Source organism: Tinamus guttatus, unplaced genomic scaffold, assembly GCF_059628265.1.
Source record: "Tinamus guttatus ecotype Peru unplaced genomic scaffold, ASM5962826v1 Tinamus_guttatus_pri_ptg000213l, whole genome shotgun sequence".
NCBI classification, from domain to species: domain Eukaryota; kingdom Metazoa; phylum Chordata; class Aves; order Tinamiformes; family Tinamidae; genus Tinamus; species Tinamus guttatus.
Window position 1 is genome coordinate 8616321 of NW_028288747.1, and position 23527 is coordinate 8639847.

The following is a 23527-nucleotide window of genomic DNA, read 5'->3' on the forward strand; positions in this document are numbered from 1 at the left end:
GACCAACCCAGCAGGGCCCATCTATCTCTGGTGGCCACTTGGGGAAGAGACTATCAGGAAAAGCAGCAGCTGAGCCCCAGCGCTGCCACGGCCGGGCTCCAGCTCCAGCTCCGCAACGGGAAGCAAAAGCAAAGGTCTGCGCTACCCTCTCAGCACCTGGCTCGAATCCCAGAGGAGGGTTTGCAGCCCTCCGGAGCACGGCACAGCCCAAGGGATTCGCTCCCTTCCCTCGCTCGCCCTGGCATGCCCAGCACCCTCGGTGCCTGCAGCCTGGATGCCTGCCTGGGAAAGGTTCATGTGGAAAGGGGCTTGTGAAGCAAGTAGCTTTACATTGATTTATTTCTTAAACTCAGCAAAATGAAGTTAACTAGAAGATGACAAAATGCTTTCCAGACACAGATCCAGAGCAGGACCGCTGCAGTTTTGGTTTGATCTGTATATTCATCTCTTTCCACACCCTGGCTCAGGATTTCTTTTTTCTTTTTTTTTTCCCCTCAGATCTGGCTCTCTACTGCAAATACACACAACAATAGCAACATATATACAGCTTCAGTTAACATTGCAATGATGCCTGTAACCGTGCTTGGCAGAGTAAGTTTATGTGTAACAGTGTGTGGTAAAGGACAGTATTACAACAACATTTCAGCTACACAGTGGTAGTAGTGAGTAAAAGGAAGAGAAATTATTAAAGTCATCCATGCCTCTCACTCCCTGCAAAATTCAAATGGTGAATCCACGTGGGCTCCTCCTCTTCCAGACGCCAGCCCCTCTCTCAAACATCTTCGCGTACCAGGAGGGGCTGAGTCGCTGAAGTGCTGCTGTCCACCGAGTTAATCCGCACAGAGTGATCTGTAGCGTTCCCTTGACCAGAAGGTGGAGTTGCAAAGTTTTCATAAACCTGCAGAGCCCAAACACTGTGGTCAGTAGAGTGTAAAAGCTCCTGCACACACACTCACAAAGCGCTCTTTTGCCAGCAGTGAAGTTTCCAAAGGTCTTGGAGGTAATTGCTCTTTAAATGAGTCAAGAACCTCAACCTTGGTTATCAAAAACACTGTAGCTTACGACTACTCATTAAATATAAGCTAAGTTTGAAAAAATGCAGCTCGGGTTATTGTTAAAATTACCCCAGTAACATCGCTAACATTTTTTCCCATGTTCTTGCCTTTGTTTTAGTAATGCCTGCACCTGCCAAAAATACTATACAGGATGCAATTGAACGCCAACAGCTTTCATTTTTTTCTTTTCTCGAATTGTTAGCAAGCTGTGTACTTTGTGTCCAAACACAGCATCTAGACTGTACAAGCTTGACTTCTAGACCAAATTTTAAACCTTTCTCTTCTTTTTTTTTTTTTTTTTTTTTTTTTCTAAAAATCAAATAATGAGTGAGAGAAAATCCCAAGCTCTTACATCCCTTGACTTTTTTTTTTTGGACTTTTTTATCCAATTATCATCTCAGAAAACATTTTACTTGAGAAAGTCTGAAGAACAGTGAATACAATGAGCTGAAGTAACTGAGAAGAGACAGAATAGCCAAAAAAGCTTGACACCTTTGTCCAGAAAGCTTTTCAAATAAAAGTTAAATGTATTTCACTTCTGAGATTTCTCCCAGATAAATAAAGGCTTTCATAGATTAGGATGAGTTTAAAAGGTACCGGTGTATTTTGTATAATCAAAATTATTGTGGTGGGTATATTTTGAGCGTGCAACATGAAGCCATGCAAAGCCTGTTGTTTAGCTGATACCTGTTTCAGTGGCTGGACTCAGACAACTATTGTACATCTGGGCAGAAACAGTCCTGCAAAGCAGAAGGGATAGCGCAGAGAGCATTCCCAACACCCAAACTTACAGCACATAGATAATAATGGGAAAAAAACCTAAGGAAGTGTCGAGGTCCTTCCCTTCTTCCAGCTCTAGTCTAAGCTCTTATTCAAAACAGCTTTGACCCCAAAAGCCATATGGAGCCCACACTTACCCGGGGAGCATTATCTGAAAGCTGCTGCTCGATCAGCTGGACGATTTGTTTAAATGTGGGTCTCTGTAGAGGATCAGCATCCCAGCAACTCTTCATTATGCCATACCTGCAAAGATACTAAAATTAAGCACTGATGATGAGGGAATTCTGAGAGCTCTTGTCTTGCCTCTATTATTGCTTTTAGAGAGTGAGCAGGCAGAGAAGTGTGACACCCACTCACCATTTAACTTAAGTGCCTTTAAGAATAGAAATGGCACTGTTAACACCTGAGCTTGTGACAACAAAGGACTTCATACTCAGGAGAGGCTCTGGGCACAGTTTTCTTTGACAGGTTGATAAGTGTCAGTCTGTTTACGAAACAGTGAATGAAGGATGACTCCGAAGTGGCCAGTCCCTGCGCAGCCAGGAAGCACAGCACAAATGCAGGTGTCCTACATTTTGATAATACATCTTACTGACTGCTTTATCTGAAATAAAAACGTTCAACATGCTCTGCAATCTACCAATATTGGAGTGACACAGAGCAGATGCCATGGTGAAGTGATCAGATGTTAAAAGGCAAGAGTGTATTGCACTGTGTGCAACAACATAGGCATGTATTACACTAACTAGATTGCATGCATAAAATTTGAAAGGAACTTGAAGACAGTGGAGCACTATGAAGAGTCTTAATGCAAACACGGAAGTTTCCCTTCCCCTGCACCATCACAGGTATTTGGTGATGGGAGGTGCAGGCTGCTCACTTACATTTCAGGCGGTGCACACTCGGGGCTGAACATCCTGTATCCCTCCCTGATCATTCTGTAGAACTTGGAGTCCACAGGCATCCCTGGATACGGGCTGCTTCCTGTTAGGAGGACAAGTGAGCAATGTCACCTCCACAGCGGGGTAAAACCAAGATGAACACGGGTCTCCTGCAGCAGAGACCGCGACGCAGCTTACCTAAAGAGAAGAGCTCCCACAGGAATATCCCGTAAGACCAGACATCGCTTTCAAAGGTGTAAACACAATTGAAAATGCTTTCAGGCGCCATCCACTTCACAGGGAGTCGAGCCTTTCCAGGGAAAAGAGATTCAAATAAGACAATGGACATCAGGTGTAAATTTTAACAACATACAATGATTTTTAGACATATTACGTGTTTTAAATACCTGTTTAACTGGATAACAGAACTATCCACCTAAAAAATGGAAATTCTCTGCATTTTAGGGAGAATAACAAGTGCTTCATGGTTAATGATCCATCTTCCTATAGGTCCACCAAACTTGTGCAGCTCCCTGCACTCTGATTTTCTGTATACTGTGTGATTCCCTTTGTCTGGTTGTAAGAGATGGCAGGAAATCAGAGCAAAAGAGTATGTATAAACATGGCACTGTTCCTTATGCAAACATACAAGCCTCCTTCTGTGGCCTGGCCATCATAGCTATCACTGAAAAGGTCCCCACACATACTCAGTTCAGACATCTGCTTTAGCTCCTTAGTGTACAAGGGGGGGAAAAAAAAAAAGTGAAAATTCACATAAAGACATCTTGAGCATTTTCAGAGGCTCATGTGGGAACAGATATTCTTCAGGAATGCCAGTCAGAGCAGGGGAAAGGGTGAAAAGCAGAAAGCCTCTGCATTTTCTTTCTTTTTCCTGTCCCTACTCTGCCTTTTTTCTTGTCTGGAGGAGCCAGTTAAGCCTCTGTCCTAAGTGCTTGTCCTGCCCCAGGAGAAACCAGACCTCTTCCTTTTAAGTGATCCTGCAACAATATGTTCAAACACATATTTCAACCACATCACAGAGAAGAGCCTTGATGTCTTGTAAAGGAAGACGACAGATGTGGAAAGGAGATGAATGGACAAGGGAAGAAATGAGGCAGAAGACAGGTAGGATTTTTCGTTGGCTGCCTGACATTTCAGGTAACTGCAAGAACATGTAGCACAACAGAGAGGCAACCAGAGTCCTGAAGAGCAGGGATAGCCACGCTCTGCTTGGCCAAGCTCCAGCTTTGCCAAGGCCCTCAGTGCTCCTGGCTTGGTTTAAGATCAGGCCAGATGCTCCCAGATGCCCCTACAGCCCTTGCGTCCTCCCCCACCAGCAGCTCCAGCCTATCCTCTTCTGACCCTCCAGCCTAAGTAAAATCTGGTAAATTTAAAGTAGAGTCTAGACGAGTAAAATGTAATTACTTACTGCCCGCTTCCTGCGCAAGCAGCTGGTCTGCACCTCCCAACCCTAGCGCACTGACTGATCAAGCACCTCCTGACCTGACATCAAGCTTAGAAACAGCCTTCTTCACACTAGATGCTGCTGAATGTTTGGCCAGGAGAGCCATCCCTGAATTTCTGGGGCTCCTACTATTCCCTAATCTCAACTTCCAGGCATGCAGTGGCTGCCACCAACTCCGGCACTGAAGACAACAAACAAAACCTTCTCTCTACATCCCTGCAGCCTAAAAGAGGGTTGCTCTGGTTGTCTGGGACCTGCTGGGGGACAGCAGAGGTACCTGGGAAACTCGAAGTACTGTGAACTGAGGTTAACAAAACAGAAAAAAAAAAAAATCAGTGAGAAGTATCTCAGCATGGGATTTCCTTTCTTTTCCAGCCTGAAAATCCCAGACAGGTAACCTGTGGTTTGTGGTCAAGTCCTTAGCTAGAGACCAACTTCTGACTTTCTGACCACTGTGCATCACATGGGGGTGGTGGGAGACTGCTTTGCTGAACACTCTTCTTCATTTCTTTTAAAAACTGCACAAATCACAAGGTGTTTGCTCTGAAGGTAGGAGATGGGTGCACATGAAGTGGAATAAAAACAGCAACATAAACGCAAAAATCAGTTTGAGATGCAAAATACCTATGGGGAAAATCACCTTCCCAGCACACTTCTCCAGCCTAACCATAGACAGGCTTCATTTTCTTTTGCAGTATGACTCTTTTTACTGCTCTTGCATTTTAAAAGGGGACTTCAAGCACTGCCAATATAATCTGCATCACTTCAAAGTGTCTTTGTACCTGTGCGAAGGTCTAGTAGGTGCTAGTATAATTGATACTCTTCTGCAGAGGAAGTTTTAAGCTTTTCTCATCAAAATATTGTGTCTCATTCCGACTGATGTTTACTTATTACAGGGTAGGAGCTATAGCTGAAAGTTACAGCCATATTTATTACACATAAAAGGCTAAAGTATATGGAATCAGAAAAAAAAAAAAAACAAGGCTTCTTTGCTTCCCACTAACCACTAAATTCACACTTCTAGAATGTTGTTTCTGCTTTCTGAGTAACATTTTATAACAAAGAGGAGGATGCAAAACCTTGGTTATTTAGATGTTTTTAAAATATATTATTTCAGTTATAGACAAAACCAGTAATGCCCACAGGAGAAGTTCCCAAGTAATCACTATTAGGCTTAGTCTACCAGAGTATTCCAACAGCAAAACTTACTGTACTCACAGAGTTGTAACTTCTAGTATGTCCAGATATAACAAAAAGACTACATGTTATCTTGGTGCAACAAAAGCATCTCCTCCAGCACGGCAGAAGTTCAGCTACAAGCATGGATTTTCTGTTATAACAGTATGTATACACTTCACATTTGGCAACACACATAAGGAGGGCAGGAATTGCCTCTCTACACAGTTCTGGCCCTGGCCAGAACAGATATATACCAGAATTGAGAGGTCCAGATATGGTCTAAGAGATTTCTTTGTAAGTCAAGAGAATGCAGAGGAATTTCCCAAATTTAAAATTGGTGGATTAAATATCATATATACTTACATTTCCTTTGATCACATAATTTGAATCGTTCCTTATATCTCTTGCCAAGCCAAAGTCACAGATTTTTGTTATTCGGCCATGAGTGAGGAGAATATTTCTTGCTGCCAGATCCCTATGAATGCACTAAATAACAAACAGACAACAAATTCACTTACATTATAATATCCTTAAAGCACTGCTGCTTGGTTGCATGTTTTCTTGGTTATATACTTACTGCATTATGCATTTTTGATTAGCTGAAGGTCACAGTGAAATAATTTGTTAAAAAGCTTATTCAGGTGATTAAAACACTGGTGTAGTAGCTTTACAACCATGCTATTGATCCACACACTTAAGGTTCTCTATGCATTTCTTTCAGAAAAGACTACTTGCAGTCACTTAATTTTTTTCCAACATTTGCAGGAAAAGTTTAATGTGCATGTTCTATGCTGGGGACAGATTTTTCTCTTGACCTTTTCATCAAAGTCATTGACTTGTTTCCTAACATAGGACAAACACGGAGAAATTTAATTCTAAAACAATTCCAATCCTTTATGAAGCTACTGTTGTGGTTGAAAAGCTGGAAACAGGCAAGATCATGGTAACGATTTCAAAACACACAAGTTAGGAGACTCACACCCATTTCAAAAATACCTCTCTGGACGACTTAAGTCACTACCTGCCTAGGAGAGCTTTATGAGTAGGTCTAAGCCTTTGGAAATACTTGGAGGTTTTCACATGCTGTGATGAACACTGTGATGTGTTTGGTGACCTAGCTAGCTTATATTCCGGTTTTCATTTCAGAAGTAGGCACATGTTTGTAAGTGCAGCTACAGAAGGGTTGTTGACTTTACCAGGACTTATATTTTCTTTCTACCCAACTGTGGAGCACATTCATGTGCGTTTATGAAAGGAGGTAGCCAAAAGAATTGTCTTTTGACATCTACTACAGAAAACATAGCCTTAAGTTCTTCCTTTGCTGATCATATAAAACACATAGGACTCCCTGTCTACAAACAACTGAGGATGCTTGAATTTTTCTCTTCATTTTTTCCTTGAAATAGAGAATTTCAGGAATTCCACGCAAAAATGGCAAAAAAAAAAAAAAAAAATGGAAGAGCTGATCAATTCAAAGTCAGTAAATGCTTAGTGAAGGCTGCAATAAGCCAACGAAGTGCATGAATTGCACACTGAGGAACTATTTTTAATGACAATTACTCTCTGGGGGACTCATTCAAATCCCTGCCCAAATCATCACTCCCTTTGCATGTGGAAAACTAACAGTGTAATTGCCCCAAAGAAGGAAAGTGAAGGGAATGGCCACGTATCGGGTGAGTCTCTGCTTTACACCTCCCAAAGCAGTTGAATTTGCTATTGAATAAAGACTTTGTCCAGTGGAGGGAGAACTGTCTTGTGATGCACTTATCAAGGGAATCGTGCCCCCAGGAAAGACACGTATCCCCCACAGAAACACTTTTGTGTCTGAGCCCTGACACACGAATACACTGGAGAAGAGCAGCTGGGCACTCTGTGCTACAGGTCCATGCGGGACCCCCTTCTCTGAGGACTTGCTTTGGTAAATCTGCCTAAACATCGATGAGCTTCACCAGAGGCATGTATGAACACAACACAATGAGCAAAGAGGACTAAACCTCGGAACTTTTACCTTCATTCAGTGATAAAATCCCTAATTCTGTGCTGGCAAACGGATGCAAAGTTACTTCCCAGCCTCCCTGAGATGTGATTTTACAGCCATTACTGTCTTTGCTATTCAGTGAGACAGAGGCTCTATCCATCAATGAAAAACTATAAGAAAACATTCACCAGGAGTGACGCACAATGAATTTCTGGGGCTATCTGTAGGAAAATAAATAAAGAGTATGTCTGTTAAGCACCACCTGTCCTGAACAGTGAAGAAGGCAGGAGTCTGGTGAAGACCGTTAAAATCTGTAATGATGCGTCTTTGAGGCCCGTTTTGAGGCTAGGAAGAGCTGAAAAAAATAAGTTAATGCACTTGGAAGGAGGAACAGCAGAAAAAAAATAAGATCCACTCAACTTTGCAAGTGCCAGTTTCAACAGGGACTTCTGCTGGAGCAGCATCAGGGCCACACATCCCACTGTTAACACAGGATTGCTGGTTTACCTCACTTTCCTCAAACAGGGCAAGTTTACTTTTGAAACTGCATTCAAGGCACTACTATCCAGTCCTGTCTCTATATGAATTACAATTTTTATTATTACATGTTAACTGTCATTGTTCCTTTTTCTTCCTAGGGAGACCACAATTATGCAGTGTTTAAGCCTATTGTTCTGTAAAAACACCTCTCTGATATGCCATGTCCCTCCTGTGACACCTAGAGAATGCCTATTTCGTTCAGTGTAGACAATGAAGATCATTTGTGAGTGTCTACACTGATTTTACTTTTTAAGAGAATTAAAAACAAGTTATCTAGTAACACCAAAAAAAAAAAAAAAACCAAAACAAAACACAACACCCACACCACTCCCTCCTCTAAACACAGCATTCTGTATCACAGAGGTATCAATTGTGGCATTGTTTAAAGCTTTACAGATACTCAAAACTTTTAAAAATGCAAATAGCTTTTCAGCTGTCTTCATACTGATCTTTAGTCTGCATACTCTTCAGAGGTGCCACAGAGAACAAAACAAACTTTCAAAACTAATTTGTTTTTGAAGACATCCAAACATTAGGGATCTGATTCCTTCATGAATTCCATCTCAGCATGTGGACTACATTAAGATATGACATGTGATGTTAAAGGAAATCAGAGACATAGATTCTGTCTCTCAAAATTTTTTAACTTACTTACATTTTTAGAGGCAAGGAAGCTCATGCCCCTTGCCACCTGGTAGGAAAAGCTTAGCAGATCTTCAACATCTAGAGCAAGCCCATCGTCTCCCAACATAGAAAGGGTAGCATCCTGATCAGAGTAGGATCCTATGCAATATAAACACCAACTGCTTTTGAGTGGACTGGGTATAATCACATAGAAACAAATTTGTATTACATTAAACAAAACAATGATCTGAACAAGTACCAGACTAAAACCACAGAAAGAACCCATTGCCAAAAAGTAAAAAATAATCCTGGTAGTCCACAAAACTGTGGACAAATACAAGACACTGTAATTTAGCATATTCTTTTTTAATCTTCTCATACCAATGGGTATGAATCGCACAAACATTTTAAAACTCAAAAATTCCATAACCCCCTCCTCTCTGCACTCCAAGGAGCAGATACAATTTCTTGTTATTGTACTTACCAGATTTCACTGGTCTTTTTTTATCAGCTTCTGGGGGGACTGAATACGACAATCCTGGTTTCATGTCCATGTACTCATTGACAACATCACTGTAAAGGCAGCAGATTAAATGTCATTTAGTGAGAAGTTTCAAAGAAAAAGTCAACCTTAAGCTACCATTCTGAGTAAAATGTTTTACAAATTAATAATACTGGAAAATTACAGATGTCTAAAAACGATGAGAAAAGGCCTGTATAGAAAGTGAGGGTTGTGAGGAAAATTTACAATGCATCCCAAAGGTTGGATTTTGGCAAACAAAACCTTTCACGTGTGCACTGTTTATCAAGACTACAGTCTCTATAGATGAATGGCCAGATGTTTCATAGGATCTGCTAATGCTTCCTTCTTTCATCTAGGTCAACTTCTATGTTAGTATTTCAGCAGTTCACATGGCAATTGAAATGCAGAAGACAAAATGGTTAAAAACATTTGAATTCAAAGCTTCATGAGTTCCAAAGGAAATTCTGGATATTCAAAGGACAGAAATCAAAGAATCAGCCAAGGCTTGGGACCGTGATCTGCTATGTGTTTTAAATTTAAGCTTTTTTATTGCTTATTTTCTTACTTATAGTTGAGCAGTACAGATTCCCATAAAGTTAGGTGCATTTAGAAACAATGGATGAACTTCAGTGTTTTTCATTTAGATGAACAAAAATATGCTATTAGAACTCACATACATAGATGGCCCTTCTCCATTCTGAGATATCTGTTTATTTTATGAACAATAAATGCAGCCACAGAGCTAACGTGGAAAGTAGTTATGAGATCACCAATAGCTCTAGTCATCACCAAACCACAAGCACTTCTGGAGTGTTTAGCAGCTGCAACTTTACAATAAAAGCTAATATGAGAATTTGGTAAAGGCACCATTGTTATTATGTTCAAAAGAGGAAGGAGATACACCTGTGGAAAACCATGGCTTCATGTTCCTAATGAAAAGGAGTAATTTCTTTAAATCCATCTATTATAAGATGGACTATTTGCTTACTATAATGCCATTGCCTGTACAGCCTTGCTGTGAATATGCCTTGCTGGGACAAGGAACACTGAAGGCACACACAGACTAAAATCAAAAATGGAGGGATTATTGTAACTAACTCTAAGTTTTGGCAAATGATTTCTCTTTTACTTTCTAAAAGGAAATCTGTTAGCAGGAAATGTGCTTGGAAATGTACTTGGAGAGAACACCAGGCTTGTATCTAAAATGGAACAGTGAAAAATATACAGATGAAGTAACTTAGTTCAAAAGAGCAAGCTGAGAACGGCGCCATGGGTTGTATTATCACAAGGTCTAGTGAACCACGAGCAACAGGCTGCCTCTGATACAGTAAGGCACTGTTTCTGTTGTAAAAAGTCATTTCTGCAGGCAGGAACTTAAGAGAGCTCAGAACCTTACCACCACAACACTGGGGGAATTGTCATTCAAGCTGCTAAATGACTGCTGCCAATGATTAGTAGTAATGATAAACACAAATACATATTAAGATTAGAGCCAAGAAGTGGCGTGAAATAACTACAGGAAATTTGATAAAGAAGTAAAACACAGAATGCATACAATGAATTGAGCCCTGTTCGAATAAGTCACCCATTGTACAAACGGTCTCTTTTAATAAATTGTTTTCTTGCACAGCAAAGAATCTTCAAAGCCTGCTGCAGGAAAGGTTTCTCCAATTTTCTTATCGCTAATGAACTTTGATACGCCCTCCTTCTGTGTTTCTCAAAATGCAGGAACATTTCAGCAGATCATACTTACACTGCAGGCTCTGTCTGAGGCAACAGGTTCTCATAACCTGCTGTTTTTGTGCGATCTTCACGTTTTGGACAAATAAATGAATGTCTTTTCCGCCTCAGAAAATTCAAAAGATCACCATAGCAGCAATATTCTGTAATCACCAGAGTGGGACCTGCAGATGTATGCGTGGTTGAGAAAGCAGGTGAGCATTGTTTTCAAAGCATAAAACCTTCTGTAAAAATAACATTCAGCTAAACACACAAGCTACACTAATAAAAATCACACTACCCAACACTGTCTAGACTTGGAAAGTTATAGAAAAATAGCCTCCTACATCCTCCCTTTCACAGATCTGCAACTATTGTCCAGCTAAAGCTGTGTCACTCCCAGTTAATTCTCCCCTGCTCTCAATAGTATTGCATTATACAAAAATTAAACAAATAAGTCCTTTTCCCTCTCTTCATGTGATAATGTTTCTGGCCAGACACATCTGTTTGATTTTGTTCACTTCCTGAAGGAAGTTATTTGTTCCAAACGTTAGAGTAATTCAAGCTTCAAACATTAATCCTTTTGATTCACTTCTGTTTACAGTAGAGCTTCACACTCCTTCAGTAATGTTTTGGAAATGATGTAGAGTGTTATATTCTGCAGTATAATAGGAAAAATCATTCAAACAGAACAGCCTGCTGAGACAGAAAACTACATTGCAAAAGGTCTTAGAATATTAAAATGAAATCTAAAAGGAGAATCAAGTCATCTCCAGTGCGGATGTTTATAGATCAGATATATGTTTTCTGAGTGAATGACTACAGCTATGACACTTGAATATGTAATCATGCTGAATGTTATTTCTTCTGTAAGGTTACTCCCTTCCACCATTTCCTAAACTCAACAATTTAATTCTATTTTCTGAATTTAATAATTATAGTTTTTTTTGACAGCAAAAACAGTGATTATCTTCAGATTTTCTTAAGAGTCCCCATGATTTTGCAGCTGCCTGAAATAGATATGTACTTAGGCCAGTGAGTCTGCTTTGCTGATCATTTAAACCAAATTGCTTTATCCTATTTTTAAACCATTAAATTTGAAAGTGAGAAATGCTGTACTTCCGTCTAAAGCACTGAATTTTTACAAGCTCCCTTTCTTTGAAAAATGGAACAAACCTTGAAAAGCAAATACTTCTGTACAAAAGAATGTCATCCTGTTATCAAAATGCACATAAATTAAAATGACTGTTATGGTTCTTAGGAAAAGAGCTGTATCCACTCTGTATTGACATTTCAGTGGTTTTATAGCTTTTACTGTATCAAAAAATAAACATTATGCATAATAATAATGTTAATGTCAATATTCTTGAATATAAAACATTTGGGCCGTGCAATACTATTTCTCTGGGAAATTCTTTTACTCATTCTTTTATTGTTTAGATTTGTAACTTTAATGGTGCATTAACAAATACTCTTAACAGTTTAAGCAGAACATTGGGGGATGATACAAGATGAGCCTGTTGACTTCATTTTGGATGCCAACAAGCAACCAATTCACATATCTTTGCTAGTTTCTGACAAACAGGGCGGTGGAGAAAAAACTTAAGACATACATGATGATAATCACAATGAGCAGTGAACCACCTAAGCAAGCATTTCAGATTTTCATACTTAACAGTACTGTATTCTTCTTCACATAGTTTCTTCTTCTGACTACAAACAACAACAACAATAAACGTAATAGAAAAAAATCTATAAGCTGTTGATAACCCTACCTCCAATAGTGCAAGCTCCAAGAAGATTCACAATATTAATATGGTTACCGAGGTAACTCAGGACTTTAAGCTCTGACATCAAAGCTTCTCTTTCTGTTAAATGGGCACTTGCTGTAAGGCAAAATTCAACATTCAGTAAATAAGACTACCCACCAGAAGGAAGTTGGAAAAAATATATATATATTTCAGTGACTTACGCTTCAACATTTTTACTGCTACTGTCATAGCAGCATCAGATTTAAACAGACCATAAGCAGTGGCTTCAACAACCTTTCCAAAAGCTCCAGCACCAAGAGTTTTACCTAATAAACACAAACAAAATATATCATTACAACCTGGAACACTTCTTCATAAAGGTTTAACATTTTACTTTACATCTATTCTGCTTTTTCCCCTAAGGTATGAGCAATTATCACTATGTCCATTAGTGCATTACTACGTCTTTTTAACCAAACCCTGCTGTGTTTGACCACGAGTTCTATTTAGAAGACTGGAAAGCTTCACCTTGCAGATGAAATTATATAAACCTAAACTAACCTAAACTCAGTCGGTTTCTAGGAAATTCCCATTTGTGATCATAAGGAAGTTGTGTTGGGTCTACATAAATATAGTTGTTTCCATTTATTTCTTCAACAACTCTCCACTGAACTTCATATTTGGGTTTCTGGAAAGGAAAGAGAAAGGCTGTCATTACTGAAGCATTTGCAGATGCTTCATACACTTTAGTAACTCAGGCAAAGAAGCTTCGCATATTACCTGCAAATATATGTACACCAGAATCATGACTATGATGCACATCAGTCCTGCAGCTACTCCAAATGCTATTAGCAAAGGTGTGAAAAGGGTATGGGTACGGATTTGCTCTGGAAAGAAACAGAAAATTCTGCTTAAACAGTGAGTAAGAAAAACAATATTAAAAAGATTCAGGAGATTTTTTTTCTGGTTCTTTCATGTTGGACAAGGTTTAGGGCTTTGGCTTCCCCAGATGTGTTTTAAATACATCAGGATCACTTTCCTGAGTAAGGTCTAAGGAGAGATAAGAACCAAGTAATTTGTTTCTTCACCAGTCTCAACTTCTTCAAGTTAGAAGTCATGAAACCAAGACCAGTTAATGCAGGGCTTTGTATGACCACAATCAAGATAAAGGCAGATACTTATGAGTAAGATTTCTCTTAAAATCCATTTTTCCAAGTGTGATCTCTATAATGTATTCCTGGCAAATAGAGGCTGTACAAAGTAGCAAAAAGAATACTATTGCCATAAAATCAGTATGCCCCAAATCTAGCTCAGTTGGCTATATGTTATCCCTGTGTATCACAAGAAAAAAAAAAAGCTGAATATTTGACTTTGCAAAGAAAAGCAAAGATTTGCTAACATATTCCAGTTAATCTCTGTTTGAGTTTTATTTTTGCAAACTCACAAATATTGCTAGAGATGTCAAAACTCTTAAGCACTTTTGCAGAATATTGTTGTTATTTCTTTTATAAGACCAGGGCCTTCAAGCTCTACTCAAGCTTAAGACCCCATCTTCCTGAGACACTATAAAAACAGAAAGAAAATGCAGTGTTTCCTTGCGAGAGCTGATGGCCTGCGCATGACAAAGACAGGAAAAGAGAAGGGGCAAGAGCGATAAAGTAACGCACTGCAGCGCTGTAGGTGGTTTGTCTCTGTGCTAGATCACACTGCAGACCGAAGAAAAACAGATAACGGTCATGCTGCAGTTTTGAAGCAGTTAACACACTACACCACAGCATTTAAAATGAAAAGTAACGCACTGGCAGAAAATGTAGTCTAATATGTTATCATGCACTCAGCCATAGCAAGCTTTGTTACGGTAAACGTTACACACTGAAAATACTAATTTTCTTACAATGGAAAGAGCTGAATGGCACCAACATTTACTGAAGTTTATACTGTAGTCTCATTCATTCTAGCCACTACCTTTAATAGCAAAGTAGAAAAAAGCAGAACTCTTGTGCCCGTTGCTGGAGGCCTCGCAGCACACGGTGCCGGTGCTCCTGAACATGCTCACGTTGATGGTGCTCTCAACCAGGATCCTTTCGAAGGACAGCGCCGAGGAATTTGTGTAATTGATTCTCACATCCAAGGGGGATACTGTTGGTGAATCAAAACACCTGGGAGAAACAACACTGATAATTACCTGCTCTGAGTTACTATCCAGAAGGAATGACAGGTTGCCCTGTTAAAGTAGATAGTCATTAGCTAATGATCTGGAAGGGACTCAGTAACACTGCTCCATAAACAGAATGAGTTGAAGATCTTATCCTCAACTCTTAGCCTACACAGGATCTCTCATTCTCTTCCATGCAGTGGGCAAGATGGATTCATATATCAAACTGGATGCAAACGGACACCACATGTCTTTATGTTCTCCTTTGGCTAGAAACACCCACACGTCTGCAAGCCCCTCAGCGCCTCTGCACTGTGGAACTGGCACCTGCAGCAACATTTTCAAGCAATTCGGTACGGTCCTCTTCTACTCCTGAAGACTTGCCTGAAGCACTGTCTTATTACAGCACAAAATATCATAAATATATAAAATATATATGCAGCATCGGTTATATGTGGCCAAAAAACAGACAGCTTTGCTCTTTCAAGCTGCTACCAAATACACTTTTTTTTTCCTAAGAAACTGTCTATCAACTAGTTAAAAGTATGCAACCTTCCTTTTTTTTTTGAACACACAGTTAAGATTTCTATTAAAAAGGAAAATAAAATTTATTTTAGGCATAAGTAAATTATGTGGGTGGGAAATATATGATTTGACAGTATGAGATCTACAATCACAGTTGAAGTCAAAGAAAATCTCAAAACAGGCTTCACAAATATTCACTTCACAGCGAAACACTACAATCTTTTTGAAAACCTGGTAACTTCACATCAGGTTTTATTCTTAATAACTCCAGACTTGTTTACTCTGTCATTTGCTTCATGTGAATAGAAATCTAATTACTTTGTGTCTTGGAAAATTACACCGCTACACAATAAAACAAAAGATAACAGCCATATTCACAAGTGATTCTGCAACTGTCATTCCATGAAATTACATACAAAATGTGTGTCATGTGGGGCCAAACTTATATAAACCTTTCAAAGTCAGCTGGTATAAAGCAGAGATAAAGTTCTGTTTTTGCTTTTCCACAGCAGAAAGTGCTGATTATTCCTCCTTCTGGGGTGAACACAATGGGGAGTAATGAAGCATACTCCTCCTTTCCCCTCAAACCACTGTAAATAATGCAGTATCTAAAATGATAAAATCAGTAATGCAACATTTGAGCATACCTCTTACCAAGTTTTTTTACACTCCTGGTTTTAATTATAAATTACACATGTGACATCTAGAAAAGTGTCTGGAGACTCTAGTTACTGAACTCACCTCTGTTCAGTCCCTGGGGAAAAATACCAATATATGTCAGGTGCTGGGAAGCCAGCTGCTACGCACTGGAGAATATCATTGCTAAGTATATCGAAAGTGAGAATCTCTGGTTTTGCTGCAATAAACACAAATGACAGTCATATATTAGGGGAGGAGAAAATTTGCATTGCCACTTGTTCTTCACCTCAGCAACTTATGCACATTACCACCCATGGAATTACTTAACTGAACTGAGTTTTACATGTTCAAGGGTGTCTGGGCCTGTCTCTTTGTGTCACTGCTGCTAGCAGTGACTACCTGCAAATTTGTGAAAATATATTCAAATTCTTATAGTGAATGATTAGGTTGGATTTCAAAAGAATACTTTACCTTGCCTATATATCTGGTTTGATGGAAATCTCAAAACAGCAAAGGCAGGAGCTTAATATACCAAAGTTGTTCGGGTTTTTGAACGATAATGCAGTTCCGGTTCCTGTGTTGGATGACTTTACTACTAGGTATAAAGGACAGTTTCTTCACACTTGGAACTGTATTATATCTGTCAAATCACACCTCCTCAGAAAAGGAACAGCAGTGCAATGCAACTAATGCTTACACAGATGCATGGTTCGTCAAAAACATGGCACATGTTCCCACAGACACAACCCATCCCCATCTCCATCCCCGTGGCAGTGCTCTATGCCAGGGCTGACCCACGTCTCATGAAAATACTGCTGTGCAAATGCCTGACTGGCTAAGTGGCTGGAACACTGCATGTTCAGGAAGCTAATATTTGGAAGGATTACAGCTTTCTAAGCTGTAATTCATAATCATCCAGCAAGTTAACAAAACAACTCATCTGATTCCCACTCTGCTGTACTATTGCTGCACTGGTTTGAGGAGCTGCTGTTTTGAGTAAGGCAGGAAAATGGATAAAAAAAAAGAAAAATAAAAAACAGGCTAAACAGACATTAGTACTATGTCACAGACCTAACAAGTGGACTAACAACATAATTCTGACCAATGTTAGGAAGATTTATTTCATGGAGAACTTGAATTAGAGGTCTGATTTCCCATACCTACCTCAGTTTCCTTTCAAATTATGAAAAAAATATTGATGGAAGAGCCAGGTTATATTCCAAAGATACTTCTCAACTGACAGGTATGGATTAAAAGCTCATTATCAGTTAATATAAATTTACACAAAGGTAGGATCAACTTATAATGTCCTGGAAAATTGTGGAACTGCACTGACAACCATGGGGAAAAGCAGATGGACCTCGGAGAAGAGCTGCACACATACAGAGGCTGGTTTGCACTGCGCATGAGTTCCTAACGAAAATTCTACTTGTTGATTAGATTGGAGGCAACAAAACACACATACATTCTGTCTCAGTCACATACCATCTACACATGACTCATGTTACAGGAACCTAATGTTCTTTCATTTCTAAATCTGCCTGTTGTGTTTTATGCAAACCAAGAAACGCACACGGCTGCACAGTGCTGAGACGGGCTGCCGGCGTTACTCGGCTGGTGCAGGACTTTCGGGTAGCGCACTTCTCAAGCAGGGTGAGAGTTCAGGGTATGCCTACTTCGACTTTCTGAAACTCAGTTAGAAATGGCTGAATTCTGCAATTTTCATTAGCCACATTGATGTGGCTATCGCGGCTCCGGCTTGGCAGCCAGCTCGTGCCTGGATGGGCAGCAAGAGCTCAGCGTGGGCCCAACGCCGTGGACACGGACGTGCCCTGCTGAACCCGGCGGAGATGAGGGGCTGCGTGGGGTCGGTGTGGAGGCGGCTGTTCTCATCGCCAACCCAACCGGTGCCGTTGGCCACACAGAACTTGCTGCATCTGCAGCAGCCACAGGGACTTGTCCTCCTCCGGGGAGCTGCAGGTGCCCCAGGCTGGCTGGGAGCAATGCGGGCACACAGAGGCACGAAGCTGTCACTAAATGATCTTCCCTCAAAGAGATTTTACTCCAAAAGAGGTTTTATGATTTTCACAGCCTCATTATCCCTGGTATTAGGCAGGCTCTTAATGACTATTCATTGCTTACTGCTCGGGCTTTAACCCTTTAAATATTTAACGCTGCATTAAATTGCTCAGCATATATGCATATTCTCCTCCATAATCAGGCATTAGATGTCTTAAAACCCCTAATTTCATTAAGTTTATTAACTGCTTCTCAGCATTTGTTGTTGAGTCTGAATGTAGGAAAGAGGATTTATAAGAGGCTGCTCCTATTTTAACTCAATGTTCTGTACGATAACATTGTTAATTTAATTACATGTTATTATCAATTTCCCATCATTAGCATAGGAAAATAAATGTCTCAAAAGTAACATTTAATTGCTCTTGTCTACCATTACAGTCAAAGAAAGGCAACTTTCTTCCTGAAGCAACATTTTCCGGATTGGAATGAATCTTTTTATAATATCATGGTGACTTTGCATATGTTCTCTTTATATTCCAGTGACAGGAAAAATGCTGAATTCAGGTGACCTGGAATATTGTGACTGTTTTTCTCTTTGCAGTATGAGAACTGCATAGATAATATTTTGTTGACTCTAATTAAGCCCAGATACTATTTTGCACTAAACTCAGACGCTAGTTTGAAAATTCCTCCACTAATTGCTCGGCACATTGTAGTTTGCCACTCTGGAGATTTCTTCAGTTCCTTAATTGTTCTCAGTTCAGAATGCTGTTTGTCAAGTTGTAATTTTATTTTTGGCTCCTAATTTTAGAGCTCCTTCCTCACCTACTTTATGTCACACTTTATGTCACATTTACTGTGCCTAACTGCCTTTTCTTTTATTCAATTTAGTTTCAATTGTTTCAGATTAGCACATGCAGCTTCTAAAGGTATTTACATCCAAGGCGAGTACTTCTGCACAAGACTACAGCAAATACTTCACCATCAACTTTTGTTTACGTGAAGATAGTCTCCTCCTGATTACGAATCCTGCTCTACCTGTTTGATTATCTTCTGCTGATTACTTGCCCAAGCCAGATGTGTAAACATCAGAAGCCACATCCCGGCAATATATGCAAAATCCCCACTGACTACAACACCAGGTCAGAACAGACAATTAGATCAGTATCTGACCCACCCACACACAACTCGCCTTTGGCAGTTACCCTGCTTTACAAATAATAGGCTATGCGGTTGTGTACTTTGGGCTTCATACCTAAGCGATGAGCATTGGATGAGCCACTGAAGAGAGGAGGGCAGCTTTTTAGAAAACAAAACTATCTATTTAACCTCATCTTTCAAAATGAAAATAAATAAATAAGTATTTTCTTTTGACATTTTAACTAAACTACCTATTTTTTCTTTCCTCTGGTTGAGAGCATCAAATTACCCATTTTAGCAATGTCCATAATCCATCCAGGGATGCAGTGCATGGTCACCCAGACTCTACTGAGATGGCTAAATGCCTTTCCTCGCTTTTAGGCCTGAACCATTACTACTCACAAGACCAGGGGTTGAAGGAAGAAGGCAGGAGACACGAATGCTGCTGCTCGTCGGCAAGGATCATTCAGCAGAACTAATTCATTTACGTTATCTCCTGCCTTGGCTCTTTTGGTGCACCATGCTGTTCCCGTGGCTGGTATGCCACAGGGATTGTGAGCTTTCACTTTTGTCTATTGGCAGATTCCTAAAAAGTGGCAAAAAGGAGCTGTGCACTCAGAACTGAAACCTGAAGATGGCAAAACTGATTCCATAGTCTTCCTCCCCAGATCGCTCTCAAGCAGACTGCAGAGCTCAGGACAGCTGAGTCAGACTGCAAACCACACGTGGTGCTCGGCACCCACAGCCCTTCCTCCATGGATGCCCCAGACAGAAAACACCATCCAGCCTCATGGGAACCAATGGCCCCATTGGCAACCTGCAATTTCTCTCATTCCTTACCAGAAATTAGGCTTTACGCTCCCAATTTGCTCCTCTAGTCTGTTAAGGCAGTGGAACTACCCCTTGTGACTGTGGCCCACACTTATCCTCAGGGGTGAAGGGTATCTGTTGCCAACAGCAGTGTCCTCAACTCAGATATCACAGGTAAGAAATGGAAAAGGCACAGCAACACAAACAAGTACATTTGCAGATCAAGGAAAAAATGCCAGATTCCAAAAAGAGTCCAAGCATTTCCAGTTCCAAACTATAGAACTGCAAAGGGTATCTACTACAAGCAGCACTTTAGTGAACAATAGGAAGAATTCAGAAATGAATACACAGGTTTTAGTGCATCTGTGGAAGTCTCAACAATCCTCTGCAGAATCCCATACCCAGAGAAGGATATATTGCTGCTGAAGCACAAAAGCACAGAACTGTATCTGCAGCATATTCACTCATCTCCTACAGAGTTCCTCCTGCTGGGCTTGAAAGCACCATTGCCTGCCTCACCTTAGTTTCCCCAGCTTTCTTGCAGCTCCTTCCCAATTTAATTTTTTCTTAAACTTGGCCTTTAGCAGCTACCAATATTTGTCTGCTGAGAGCATGAAATTCTCTTTTATAAAGAAGACACAGATTCCTAAAGGTTTCATTTAATTTATTTTTGAGTTTAGCTTTTGCCTTGAAGAGTTAAGAAATTTTGCCTTGAAAAACTGCTGTTTGGAATCGAGACTGATACTCCTGCTTTAAAACTGTGTCCTAGAGATGATAGTCTGCATAGTTTGAGAAATGTGCAGGTTCTTTAAAATAATGTAGATCTACATTATTATATAGATGTATTCAGATGCCAAAAGGCACAAGCGAAAAATCCTCCTAAATAGCTTTCAAGCTCTGCATCTAACTCAAACAAATTAAAGACAATTAATAGCTTAGCTTGGCTGCCAAAAATACAAATTACATAGTTAATCGCTGTATACCTGCTGCACCTGAAATTATCAAAGGTTTATGGTACATGCTTATTTGTGGGACTATCTTTCCGGCTGCTTCCTTTTTTTTTTTTTTTTTTTTTTTTTAAATATAAACTATCTATCTGTTCTCCAGTAACCTCTGGAACATACTCGTTGCATTGTAAGGTCATGCTGGGTAGTAGGTGGATCTGTGTAAGTACTCCGCATTTTTATATCTTGACATTTAAATAATTTTACAGAGTGCGCTTCACGTCAGCCATCTTCTCATATGCTGAGCTACACTGTGACATCTTGTGCATACATTATGTTGTATAAAATACAATGACTGTGGTAATGAAATATTTCAGATTGTTCACTTTACTCACTTTTCACGTAGACATTGAACGTTAGAGAGGAGCTGGCATCAGAATTGGACACAAAGAACGTGTAAATGCCTCCTTCTGCTCCCTTTAGTCGGGTAAGCTGAAGTTCACTTGTGTAGCTGCAAAGAAGAAATTAAGCATTACTGACACTCACGTGTGGTGATCCTATCAGCCCAGGGTATTCCCACAGAGAAAACTAAGAAGTGAATTATTAATGTGCTGCTTTCTGCACACCCTGTCCACGTAGATACTCTCACTATGTATTTTATGGATGTGTTTGTTCTACAGAGTAGAAACTTCCACATATCTCAGGTCCAGATGTGTGGGCTGTCTGTGTCCCAGCTCAGCAATAGGCTGGGACTCCACACCTACCCCACCTTGTGCTCCTCTACTTGCTGAAGGGGGAACCTAGGACACACAATGCAGGCCACATGTGCTAGGTGTTTCACTGGGTTTATATATATATATATATATATATATATATATATATATATTTGTATATATATAGTCTTCTTCCAGAGCACAGTACTCTGGCAGTGGAGTGAGTCTCCATACACACACAACTTCAAATTTGCACTTTTGCTTACTGAGCAGCAATGTCATCATGTGGACCATTCACGGCGCATGTGGCACACTGGTCCTTCTAATAGTGTGGTCAGATTTGGCTATTTCAAATAGTTAGGTGACTTTACACCACTATATGTGGTAAGGCAGACAATACTACAAGACCTTTCGAAATTAAACCTTGGCTTTGCACACCCAGATACAGAGAGGGAACCAAGCACAAGCAGAGACAAAACCTCTACACAAACCCCGGGGCATGCAGGGCAGTGCGCTCTGCATCTCAAACTGACAATGATGGGAGCAGGGGAAGGAATTACAACATTCTCTCCTCTCCACTTTCCTCTTTCCAGAGCAGAGTATAGTTTGCTGTTCCAAATGGAAATCAATAACACTTACATTGTTCTTATTACCTGTTATTGCCCACAGTCTTGAATCTGACACAATGATCCGAAGAATTCTGCAGTGTTTTATTCATGTACATCCACACTTCTTCCTTCGGTTTTGGATACGCCTCATATTCAACTGTTAAATTTCCACTTTGCCCTGCATTTATATCTACTGTGGTATTCATTGGTGAAAGCAAACGGACAAATCCTTTAGCTGATGTTCATAATAGGGAAATAAAAAGAGTATTAGAACCATTTAGAGGATTGTCAGCACCCTAACCACATTTACCCTGCTTTAAGATCAGAGATCAAACATCCAGCTGTGAAACAGGAAACTTTATCTAGCAAGCAGAACTTGAACTCTCACCTGCTGTAACCAAGACCACTAGCTATATATAGTAATGAGGCACAGAACATAAAGCAGCCTTGAGTTCTTTAATAGAAATAATTCCATCTTCTGGTGACAAATATCCTTTATTTGGTTTTGGAAGAATGCAAACACATGTTCAATTCTACTCCTTTATTTTATTTTTTTCCAAAAATCAGAGCCACTGACTGTATGGTGGGAAAAAAAACACCAAGAACAAAAGCAAGAGAGATTGATCATTTATGCCAATACAGGAGAGTATTTAACATTTCTTTGTCAAGTGTAATTAAGAATGACATTACAAATGAAGCTATTAAAAGCTTTAATTGGAGAAAAATAAGCTAAATCTGTGGGGCTGTATACCTCTTAAACTAAGACATTTCTTTTTGTCTACTACTGGGTCTTAATTTTTTATTTGTCAGATACCATTTATCACTGTGTGCTTCCATTCCGAAGTATCATGCAGAGCAATATCCTTATTTCAGCGAGTTTAATTTCATTAATAAGCTTTAGTCTTAGCTTATTCAAAAGACAAATTTTTCAGTCTTAGACAAATTCGCTGGAATTACCAGCTTGATAGGCAGATTGGAACCAAAGGGAAACATTTCTTGAGAGAACTTGAATTCAGAACGAAAGTCAATCTCAAATCTCTGCCTCTTCCCACTTGTAGTAATCCAACTGGTCAGCTATTCACCTCAGTTCATGAAAACTAGAGCCAGCAGGCCTTGGTGAAAGCAGAGTTGGCAGAGCACTTAAAAGATACTTCAGAGGAGGAGGGAAGATGTTAATAGGCAGCAGGCAGGTTTGGTCTAAAAAAAGCTAGCATTAAAACAGAGTAAAGGTTTAAAATCTGGAAACATAGGATTTTTAGCTGGTTTGCAAATCTCTTTCCTATTTTCTATATAAATACTGAATCTCCCATTGAAGCTAAATCAAGATTGTAACCAAGAGCCTGCAAATAAAATTTTATGATCATGCTATCAGACCCTGAACAGAATTTTAGAAATTGCTTATGCTTAGATCAACCAACTGCTAAAAAAAGAATTATTAAATTTATCACTATACCTATTATTTCTCATAAACCTTTTGGC

The 23527-nt window shown here is 39.8% G+C and overlaps 1 protein-coding gene across 1 annotated transcript in view; it reads right to left on the reverse strand.

Annotated features, from left to right (window-relative positions):
* Positions 1-448: 448 nt before the first annotated feature.
* KIT (KIT proto-oncogene, receptor tyrosine kinase) overlaps positions 449-23527 on the reverse strand; it is a 49667-nt gene continuing 26588 nt past the window's right edge. The window contains exons 6-21 of the mRNA XM_088524793.1: positions 22094-22283; positions 21123-21238; positions 15917-16031; positions 14461-14654; positions 13276-13382; positions 13057-13183; positions 12717-12821; positions 12520-12630; positions 10779-10929; positions 8987-9075; positions 8534-8661; positions 5724-5846; positions 2915-3026; positions 2720-2819; positions 1973-2078; positions 449-898 (exon numbers count right to left, since the gene is read on the reverse strand). Coding sequence (XP_088380919.1) covers positions 773-898; positions 1973-2078; positions 2720-2819; positions 2915-3026; positions 5724-5846; positions 8534-8661; positions 8987-9075; positions 10779-10929; positions 12520-12630; positions 12717-12821; positions 13057-13183; positions 13276-13382; positions 14461-14654; positions 15917-16031; positions 21123-21238; positions 22094-22283 — 2000 coding nt within the window. The 3' untranslated portion in view covers positions 449-772. The remainder of the gene's footprint in view (positions 899-1972; positions 2079-2719; positions 2820-2914; positions 3027-5723; positions 5847-8533; positions 8662-8986; positions 9076-10778; positions 10930-12519; positions 12631-12716; positions 12822-13056; positions 13184-13275; positions 13383-14460; positions 14655-15916; positions 16032-21122; positions 21239-22093; positions 22284-23527) is intronic.